General features: G+C 44.0%; 1 protein-coding gene across 1 annotated transcript in view; it reads left to right on the forward strand.

The window, feature by feature from the left end:
- GLUD1 (glutamate dehydrogenase 1) overlaps positions 1 to 10498 on the forward strand; it is a 38982-nt gene extending 28484 nt beyond the window's left edge. Inside the window, exons 7-13 of the mRNA XM_040970476.1 lie at positions 1044 to 1181; positions 1375 to 1512; positions 1849 to 1929; positions 2496 to 2619; positions 3393 to 3484; positions 8398 to 8460; positions 9143 to 10498. Of these exons, the coding sequence (XP_040826410.1) occupies positions 1044 to 1181; positions 1375 to 1512; positions 1849 to 1929; positions 2496 to 2619; positions 3393 to 3484; positions 8398 to 8460; positions 9143 to 9262 (756 nt within the window). The 3' untranslated portion in view covers positions 9263 to 10498. The remainder of the gene's footprint in view (positions 1 to 1043; positions 1182 to 1374; positions 1513 to 1848; positions 1930 to 2495; positions 2620 to 3392; positions 3485 to 8397; positions 8461 to 9142) is intronic.
- The last annotated feature ends 480 nt before the right edge of the window (positions 10499 to 10978 follow it).

A 10978-nucleotide genomic window follows, 5' to 3' on the forward strand; every position in this document is an offset into this window, starting at 1 on the left:
ATAATATTCCGTGGAGTAGATGTACCACAGTTTCTTTAACCACTCTTCTTTGGATGCACATCTGGATTGTTTCCATTTCTTTGCTATTATAGATTGAGCTGCTGCAAATATAGGATTACAGATCCCCTTCTCATATTGCAAATTTCATTTCTATTGGGTATATTCCTAGGAGCGGGGTAGCTGGGTCATATGGCAGATTTATTTTCACAGCATAATTTTCTAAGTCTGTTATGAGTATACAGAAAGATTTGGACATTGGGACAAATCTGTTTGATGTGTTAACATGCATTTTACTTTGGGGGATCCAAGTTCCCCAAAGTTGAGCTTTAAAATAGAATTCACAATCCTCCAAACCAGTGAAATACCTCCATGGAACAACAGGATGACCAGTCTTTGGGGACTGACCCACACTGGTGAGGCTGACCCCACTGCCGTTTCCTTGTAAGGCAAAGAAGGCCGTGCCAATGAAACCTCTTTAGAGCTGTCTTATGCATAATAGAGCTCCCATATTTTCAAATGGGAAGGTTCTCCTCACCCCTAGTAATTTTTTTAAGATGTATTTATTTTTATTGGAAAATTAGAGTCATAGAGAGCAGAGACAGAAAGGTCGTCCATCTGCTGATTTATTCCCCAAGTGGCCACAATGGCCGGAGCTAAGCCAATCCAAAGCAAGGAACCAGGAGCTTCTTCCGGTTCCACCATGCAGGTGCAGGGTCTCAAGGCTTTGGGCCGTCCTCTGCTGCTTCCCCAGGCCACAAGTAGGGAGCTGGATGGGAAGTGGGGCCGCCAGGATTAGAACCAGTGCCAATATGGGGCCCCAGCAGATGCAAAGCAAGGACTTTTAACCACTAGGTTACCATGCCAGGCCCTCAAGTAGAAGTTTTACTGTTAAAAGCCATTTAGTGTGTGGCTTCTTTTGACAAAAGGATGTTGAGAATTGCTTCTAACCTAACAGAATGCTGGTTTAAATTGCATTAATATATGATTCTTACTATCCGGACTAAGAGTTTCAATTTTTATGTCTCATGGCATTTTCTTCACAGGGGTTTGGTAATGTGGGCCTGCATTCTATGAGATATTTACATCGTTTTGGTGCTAAATGTGTTGGTGTTGGTGAATCCGATGGAAGTATATACAATCCAGATGGTATTGACCCAAAGGAACTGGAGGACTTCAAATTGGTAAGTTACTTAACACCTGACCAGTGTGACCATGATGAACCTTGTAACATTGAAATCAGCCTTATTTAAATTATATCCATTATTTTGTGTGTGTGTGTGTTTTTAAATAAGAAACTCATTTTCCTGTTGTCAATAGTAGATGCGATCGGTTAAGCTCTTACAGCCGTTCATTCTGATTTTCTACCAATGACAGCAACATGGATCCATCCTGGGCTTCCCCAAGGCTAAGGTTTATGAAGGGAGCATTTTGGAGGCTGACTGTGACATACTGATCCCTGCTGCCAGTGAGAAGCAGTTGACCAAAGCCAACGCACCCAGGGTCAAAGCCAAGGTGAGAGCTTATGTAGAATCAAGAAGATTAGCATGGAATAAAGTTAGAGAGGCCATAAAAGAGTCTGAATGCCTTTCTTCATTTTTCTTCTTAGCAAAGTTTTATTGGCATGTAATTCAAATCCCATACATTTCACCCACTTCAAGTAGACAGTTTCATGACTCAGTATATTCAGAGTTGTGCAACCATCAGCAACCTCCAAACCACAATCAGGGAAACTGGGGAGTAATGAATTATTATACCTGGAATTACACTGCTCACTGCCCCCCATCTGTACTTCTGTTGTAGTAGTAGACCCCGACAAATGCCATTTCTGCATGTTCCTGATTCTTACAGATCATTGCCGAAGGTGCCAATGGGCCAACAACTCCCGAAGCTGACAAGATTTTCCTGGAGAGAAACATCATGGTTATCCCAGTAAGTTGTCCATGTTTACAGAATTTTAATATGTACTTAGCTTCATAATTGTTTTTTTGCTAAAAACTAGTGAAGGGAAGAATTACATTTCCCACACTCTAAAATTCACTTTTATTTTGTTTTTAAGAACAATAGGGTAGAACAATATATCTGTCGGTTCACATGGATCTGAACACTCCTTCTGGCTCTGTGCTCGAGGGTGCATTTATCCTGCTATGAGTCTGATGGGCTAGGATATTATGCTAACTTAAAGTCTAAGGCTTCCCACGTGATTCCTGACATTAATTCATTTCACATAGTTCACATAATTCATTCCCATTTTACTTAAAAAGCAATGGGAACAACACGTGCTGAGGTCTTTCAGTGACTACTCGTGGAGTTCATGCTAAAGTTAACTGGACTCTAGTGCATTTACACTAGTGAGTTCACGCTTCAGAGAGAGGGGTGAGGTGGTGTGGAAGAGGGAGCGCACGTCTTTCAGTGAAGTCGAGTTCTTGCTTTCATTTGAAGCGTTGACTAAGCTCTTCGTGTTCTCACTTGTCTTCCTGTCCCGTGTGTGTATCCAGGATCTCTACTTAAATGCAGGAGGTGTGACAGTATCTTACTTCGAGTGGCTGAAGAATCTGAACCATGTCAGCTATGGCCGTTTGACCTTCAAATATGAAAGGGACTCCAATTACCATTTGCTCAGTGAGTTCCAATAATAATTCTCAGTGAATAAGCTTTGGGCAGCCAGGGGATGCCGCATGCATTTCAGAGGACTTCTTCCCTTTGAGAATCTCATCTGAGAACAGAAAGTTTTATTATTCTACTTCATGAGGCTTAGGCCAGAAATTCCCTAGTTTCTTCTTGGTCGTCCCATGTATTAGCTCTCTCTAAGATGTCTGTATACATGGTTTTATTCTGGGGTGTAAGGTTTCAGGCCATCATCTGCACACTAGTAAGTGTTCTGCACTGTTAAAAGTGAACCACATGGCACACACTGACTGTTGAGTTCTCTCTCTGCGAGAGAAGGTGTAGCTTGGGTCAAGAGTCTTCTAATGAGAATGCATGTTTCTCAGACTGGAGTAAGCTTCACACGCACTACAATTGCTCTTCAGGCTGTAATAAGATCAAGACCTCCAAGTGCGCTTCTGTACTTGGCTTTCATAGTGAGCCTGCTCCAAGAAGCTGCTGCAGTGGTCCAGCCACTGCCTTTTCTTGTCTCTCAGCAGTTTCTTTTCACAGAGCCAAGGAAAAACCCTGGTACTGGGTGTTACGGAAACAGAACAGTGACCTAAATTCACTTTTATATAGGAGGTTGGCAGAGTGTTTTATTTATTTATGGGTGTTCAATGATTAACTCTTGTAGCCCCTCGCAGGTTTTTAAAGCCTTGTTTGAGTTTGGGGCTTGTGAATAGAGTTTGGAGTTGTGACTCCCCCCGCCCCCCCAGGAATATCTAACTTTAATCTCTTTTTTCTAGTGTCTGTTCAAGAAAGTTTAGAAAGAAAATTCGGCAAGCATGGTGGAACTATTCCTATCGTCCCCACAGCAGAGTTCCAGGATAGAATATCGGTGAGTGTATACACAGTACCTGCCAAGGCTGGATGGATGGGTGGGATTGAAGATTCAAGTTAATTGAGCTCTGTGTGGCAGTATTGGTTAGATGTTCTCAGTATGAACTAAGAATTCTAATGAGTTGGGCCACCTAAATGGTGTAGTATGTTAAACCCCTACTTGCAACACCAGTATCCTGTGTTAAAGCACCAATTCCAGCTGCTCCTGTTCTGATCCAGCTCCTTGATAGTGCATTCTGAGAAGGCAGCCAACGATGCCGCAGTTGCTTGGACCTCTGTCACCCGTGTGAGGTCCAAGGCTCCTGACTTCATACTGCCCCAGGCCTGACTGTTCTGACCATTTGGGAAGTGAAAACTGCAATTGAACAATTCTCTTACACTCTCCCCCCTCACTCACTCTAGCTTCAAGTAAAAGCAAATCTTTAAAAACAAAGAGAAAAAAAAAGAATTCTAATGGCTAATTCTGATTATGGGAACTTTTGCAAATCAGATGACTCAACAGTGGTTTTAGCCATTGTAAGGGAATATGTACTCCAGCTCCTTTGTTTCAAAGAAGTCAAAGAACTGAAAAGTAAACTTAAGACTTAACCATGTGAAAATTTGAGATTGCTGTCTAGCCAGAAGTCAGAGCTGCAACAGGTTGGAAGTGGGTGTTTTTGTTTTTGTTTTTTATTAACTGTTAACAAACAGGATGTTTTTATAATGGGCACCCATCACAAGAACTTTTATCAGTAAGTGGAGCAGCGTGAACAGTTAAGTCACAGTGTGTGCACCTGGAGAATTGATGCTCACTACTTAGTTAAAAAATAAAGACTCCTTCAGTGCAGTAAATGAACAGAAGCAGGCCGGCGGCTCTGCAAGCAGTTGTCATGACAGTGCAACTTGGTGTAGATCTGGGAAACGTGAAGATTTATTCAAGTGCTCCTGTCCTTTGGTGCACAGACCTCCCCTGCGGAAATTTATTCTAAGAAAGTAATTGAAAAGGAGAATGATTCACTGCAGCTCAGCTCAAGAACTGTTTGCAGTCAGCTTTTCAGTGAGGTTGGATTTAATAGCCCAATAACAGGGAAACAGTTAGAAATACAGTGTCCTGGGCCTGGCGCAATTGCCTAGTAGCTAAAGTCCTAACTTTGCATGCACCAGGATTCCATATAGGTGCCAGTTCGTGTCCCGGTGGCCCCACTGCCCGTACATCTCCCTGCTTGTGGCCCAAAGCCTTGGGACCCTGCATCCACATGGGAGACCCTGAGGAAGCTTCTGGCTTCAGATTGGCTCAGCTCTGGTCGTTACAACCACTTGGGTAGTGAATCAGCGGATGGAAGATCTTCCTCTCCATCTCTCCTTTCTGTGTATCACACTTTCCAATAAAAATAAATCTTATAAAAAAGAAAAAGAAATGCAATGTCCTACAGAATGAGAGATCAAGAAGTTCACGAAAAATGGTATATTATGGAAAATTTTTACCCCCAAATTAACTTTTACTTCCACATTTCCATCTGCTTTTTGAAATCTGCTTGTTTTGTCATGGGAAACCATTGCAGATGAGGCCGTAACATGGGAAAAGTTGAGAGCTTTGTTTTGGAGCAGGCCTGCATTAGCCGCTCTGAGCACACAGTTTCCCCAGCAACCATCCTTCCTCCCTGAGCCACATCTCTGGGCCAGTCGCTCTGCATGGCGTGCTCCTGCCTCTCCCTGCTGCTGTAGCCCTGCAGCTGTAACCTCCTCCTGGCATCCCCTCGTGCCTCATCCATGGTGACCCTGGAGCTCTGGACAGGCTCATTATTGCTCTTGATGTCAGAAGAACTGCTGGCTCCTCCATTTATACTGCTGCGCAGCATTTGCCTGGCATGCAGCAGCTGCTTAGAAGGACATAGCTGTGAGTGACTTTGTTCTTTGTAAAAGACTCTGCTTTTACAATAATTTTCTCAAATGATTTATCTCATTGCTCCTGAGTTTAGACTTTGATATATAGCAGTTGAAAAAAAATTAAATACACACACCCTATTTTTCCCAGCTCTTTCCTCTAGGTAGGTCCTCCTAAGCGCTCCCTGGACCCTACCAGTAACCGTCTCTTTGCCTCCCTCCCATTGTCTCAGTGTCCTCCACCCCCCTTCTGTTTTTGCTTCTCTCTGTATTTGGCTGGTAATTCCATGCTCCATCACTAACGTCACTCCCGAGTGTCATGTTTCTCACATTCCCATGTAAATGCCAGAGCAAGCCCTGATGACGACCAGCTCCCTGCTCCTTCCATGTTTTTCCATGCAGCCGGGTCCTGTGCTGCCATTTCCATCCTCCATCCATTTCCCCTTCCCCTGAGGGGTCACTGTCTGACCTGGGGTCTGCTTGCAGAGGCAGTTGCTTCAGCGGGACAACTGGCACATCTTCCCAGCTTCTGGAGTCTTCCCCTAGAGCTCCTCTCCCAGCTCTGGCTCCCACCCTATTCCATGTCTTGCTCTGGGCCTCAGACAGCTGTGTTCAGCTTCCTAGCTGTTCTAGTAAGCTCACCTCTGCCCACATCACCCTGCCTGTTACTGAGCCACCATGCCCCTCAGCGCTCAAAGCCATTCTTCACCCACTTCTTCTGCTTCCTGCCATTTTTTCTGCACCGTAAATCTCCTTGAAGGTACTGTATTCTGTGTCCAAGTCTTCAGTTTACATATTAGGAGCCGGTTTTGTGGCATGGTGAGTAAGGTTGCCTACGATGCTGACAGGTACTAGTTCATATCCCAGCCATTCTGCTTCTGATCAGCTCCCTGCTGATGAGCCTGGGGGAAACAGCAGAAGAAGGCCTAGTGCTTGGGCCCATGCACTCATATCAGAGACCTAGGAGAAGCTCCTGGCTTTAGCCTGGCCTGATCCTGCCTGTTCCATTGCAGCCATTAGGGAATGAACCACTGGATGGAAGACTTCTCTGTGTCTCTTCCTTTCTCTCTCTCTCTGCGTTGAAAATACATAAACCTTTCTTTAAAAATTGTTTGCAAGGCGGGGTGACACAGATCCTCAGTATGCTGTTCACTCCATAAGTGGCCACAAGAGCTTGAACCAGACTGAAGCCAGGAGCTGACAGTTCCTTCCAGGTCTCCCTTGTAGGTATCAGGAGCTCACGTACATGAGCCATTATCAAGCTCTCAGGCATATTAACAGGAAACTGGATCAGAAGTGACAGGGACCCAAATCAGGCACTCCAGTATGCACACATAGCCTATTGCACAACACACATTGCCAGTTCTTCAACCCACTGTACCAAAACTGTCAAGATAACCAGTGACATTGTCTGCCGAATCCAGGAGTTGCTTTCCAGTCCTCGCCTCGGCCTATCAGCTGTTCTTGTCACAAGTGATCCAGAAAGAGTGTCTTCTCTTAGGACTCCATATTCTTCTGATTCTCTTCCTTGCTCACTTGCCATTTCTTCTTTATCGTTTGCACCTGTCCCTCCTCGTCACTGCCAAGCCTTGGTGCCTGAGCCACTTCTTTCTCTGCTTTGCAAACTTTGCGTCAGGATTTCCAGTCCTTGCATAGTGTAGAAACTCCCTGAGAACTGAGGGTACTGATGAGGCTGTGATGGCCACTACCAGGCACTTCATAGGTACTCAGTAGCTGTGAATAAATGCAGCACCATTCTGCCTGCAAAGCGGGTTTGTTTTCCTAGCTTGATAGAACAAAACAAGTGCTTATTTTAAGACTTTCCAGAATGAACCCAGTATAAATCGGATGGTTCATCATCACAGATACCTTTTTACTCCATTTGAGGGAGAAGCAGGCAAGCAGAGATCTCATCTGCAACCGCTGAGGTTTGGCCAGACCAAAGCCAGGAGCCAGAAACTCAATCCAGGTCTAACACAAGGATAACGGGGACCTTACTGCTTGAGCTATCACCTGTTCCCTTCCAGGGTTGGCAGCTGGAATGAGGCATCAGGCCAGAATTTGGACCCTGGGAATCCCAATATGGCATGCAGATGTCCCTGTTAGCATTATAACTGCTACCCTAAATGTCTGTCCCCTTAAATTTTAAGCTTTTTAAAGAGCAGGATTTGTGCTCTGTAGCTATAGATGTCAAATTAAGAGTAGTGATATCAATTGTCTTAATTTTTTCCAAGTAACATTTAGGAATTTATTGAAACTATCAGTAGACATAAGAAAAAGATCATTTGACTTGATGGTGGAAGACCCTGCATTACAGCTCCATTCTAAAAGTAACTATAACTTGACCAACTTCTGTGCTTGTTGTTCTCCTCATAGAATTAAAGAGATGCTAAGATCCATCTGTTTGTTTTGTTTTTAAAAGATTGACTTATTTGAAAAGTGTAACAGATCTGCATTTACTTATGCACTCAAAATGGCCACAACAGTCAGTGCCAGGCTGGGCTGAAGCCAAGAGCTTCTTCTAGGTCTTCCACATGGGTGGCGGGTGGCAGTTACCCAAGTATTTGGGCCATCTTCCACTGCTCTCCCAGGTACACTTGCAGGTAGCTGGATCAGGAGCAGAGCAGCCAGAACTTGACTGGCACCCATGTAATTTGCTGGCACCTCAGGGAGCAGTTCCCCGCTACTTAGGCCCAGAGCTACTGTTGGCCCTGTGCCCTGGCTGGGGTTTCTGCTCACCTGGTGAATGAGGCGCATGCTCTGTGACATAATTCATGTAACGTGCTGCTGTAGAGTCTGCAAATGAAGGTTGTTGATCTCACAGTGTGGCCTCTTGGTTCTTGGGCCATACCTTTCTATTTCTATGTTCATTGTTTTACTGTGATCTTATTTCATTATTGTGTGTTGTCAGCATAACTAAAACTAAATAGTAGTTAAAATGCAACTTCCTTATTGTGTGGAAGCTATATATATCTTTACTGGAGGACACAACAGTTCTGCCTGGCTACATATTAAGTTAAGAATCTTATGTGTGTTTTTCCCTGACAGGGAGCATCTGAGAAGGACATTGTGCACTCTGGCCTGGCCTACACCATGGAGCGTTCTGCCAGGGTATGTATGCAGGTGCTGTTCGCCTCTGCACACCTCATGCAGCTCTAGGAAGCTACCTTACTATAGTCTTTGATAGAACGAGAAATGTCTTAGACCATTTGGGCACTATTTCAAGACCTTAAATAATTTTTCCATCTAGTTTTCCATGTGTTTTCTTAAGATCCATTTCCATTTACTTGATATAAGTTAAAATATCGCCAATAGATTGTTGATAAAGAGAATGTGCTTCCTAGCGCTGCTGATCTTTTGTGGAGTATGAATGTTACACCATGGATTCATCCCTTCAAGGAACATAGTTCTCTAGCCATTAGCTTATTCTCCAAGTGACATAGTCATTTCAACTGTAAAGTATTTGCATCATCCATGTCTTAGTTCTTTTAAACAGTCACAAAGCATCAAGTGAATTCATTGCAGATAACGGGATATCTGTTAAACCACTCACATCTAAAATGATAAGAGGTAGCTTCCTACCACTGCCTAAAGCAGTTATCATTTGTATTCTTCCAACAAATTGGTCTGTCTTGGTTAGTGGTGGTTCTCCCACCTCAGATAGTTTGTCTGGCTGCTGTGAGACGTTTGCTGACAGAAACCAGGGTGCCTTGTACAGGTGCACGTGTGCTATATATGTTCCTGGCCTGGCTACTTGAGTTGGGTAGTCCTCACCGTGTATTCTTCATTGCAGCAAATTATGCGTACAGCCATGAAGTATAACCTGGGGTTGGACCTGAGAACAGCTGCCTATGTCAACGCTATTGAGAAAGTCTTCAAAGTGTACAATGAGGCCGGCGTGACCTTCACCTAGATGGATAGTGGCTGAGCCCCTCACCCTTCCCACCTGTAACTTCTGCAGATCTATCACAAGTTTACATGTAACCACAAAATCCTTTTCTCTCATGACTCATTAGGTAATGGCCACCACCCTCAACATGTCGATCCAAATCAGCCCCCCTGGAAGAAACAAATCAAGGTTAGGGGATCACATAGCAGCTGACGAGCATAGATACAGAAATGGCGTGTGTCTGAGAACCAATTAGGCATTTCCCTTTAAATAGGAAGCTTCTTCCATCTGCTGTGAGCTGCCCCGCTCCAGCGGCTCTGCCCAGCACTGGCTGTCTGTTGCCAGAGAAGACAAGATAATCAGAAGTAGTCGGCTGCTTGCTGCTTTTGCTTGGAACAAATCCAGGACAGGCTGTCACTTTGACACATTAAGTAGCTATGAGGCATTCAGGTGTCACGGTCCTCAATGAGTTACTGGTATTTTACATCAGCAAAATAACTCAGTTTTACAAGTTGCAAACAAAAATAAAAGCTGTTTCTCCTTATGCATTTTATTCTCCTAGGATAAAATATAAGTACATGCTGCTGTAATAAAATTGCCTTTAATCACTTAACAAGTCTAACTTCAACTCAAGCAGTGAGTACCTATAAACATGATACATGAAAAAAGCTAGTATTTTTATAACATTAAACAATTATCATTTATAGCTTATCAATCATGTGTTGTCCAGCAAAACAAAAGGCCTGATGGAGCGCTCTCTTCAGCCCTACCCATGATGGAGGCTATCTCTAAGGCTGTTGGGATTTACTAACTGTTATTATTATAGTCCAAAGATTATAGTGACTGTTTCATCGTGTGAATTAATTGTTTCTTCCTTTGAAGCTCCATTATGTTGACTAATTGGACAGTACTTCAAGTAGAGTGCACCAGGAAACAACCACTTCGGTTCTTGTTTGGGGTCCACCCGTGGCTGCAGCTCAGCCTGCCTCTGCACCTCCCCTAGGAAAAGGCTTTGCCTGCTGTACCCGGTTTCTGCAAGAGGGGGGCTGCCAGCAGCCGGGGCTCAGGGCTGTGTGGGGAGTTAGCTGGCCAGGGACTTGAAACAGTAGTGTCCCAGTGAAGTACTAGACATTATTTATGTAAGAATGAATGCTTTTTTTTAAATAATGTAAGACCCTTTCAGAAATTTCTAACTACTTTGTACCTGCATGACTTAACCTGTGATAAAAAGCAGTTATTAAAAGTCTACCTTTTCCAAAACTTGTGTTTCTTCGCTGTGTTTTCTTATGAGTACCACCCATATAACATTTCCTTGCACTGTATCATGAAGAAGCACCTCTGGTGCTTTCCTCTGAGGGAACGGAGTAATATGCAGTGCTCTTTGGATGGCCGGGATCTTGTTGGATTAGTTGAGCTGCAGAGCATCACAACTATTTAAGACAAAATACTGACTCTCCTCAGTGGAACTGGGTTCTGCTTCTGATTCCACCAGTTGCTTAGCTGCCAGATTTCAAGAGCATGCTTTCAGTCAACTAGAAAGCTCTGTGACCCATGCCCCGGTAAGCCCTTCGCTGCATTCTAGGTACAGAACTATAGTGTGTTGGCAGAAAGCAGTACAAAAATTCCAAACTGAAGTGTTCTAAGAGATGGAACAGCAAGCTAAAAACGTGCTCCTGGCTTCAGCTCCTGCTGCCTGGAATCTCAAGTTTACATAGTACCCTCGTGACAGCTAACTTTGAG

The sequence above is a fragment of the Ochotona curzoniae genome, unplaced genomic scaffold (assembly GCF_017591425.1).
Source record: "Ochotona curzoniae isolate NIBS_2020 unplaced genomic scaffold, NIBS_Ocur_1.0 scaffold_4763, whole genome shotgun sequence".
Taxonomy (NCBI): Eukaryota; Metazoa; Chordata; class Mammalia; order Lagomorpha; family Ochotonidae; genus Ochotona; species Ochotona curzoniae.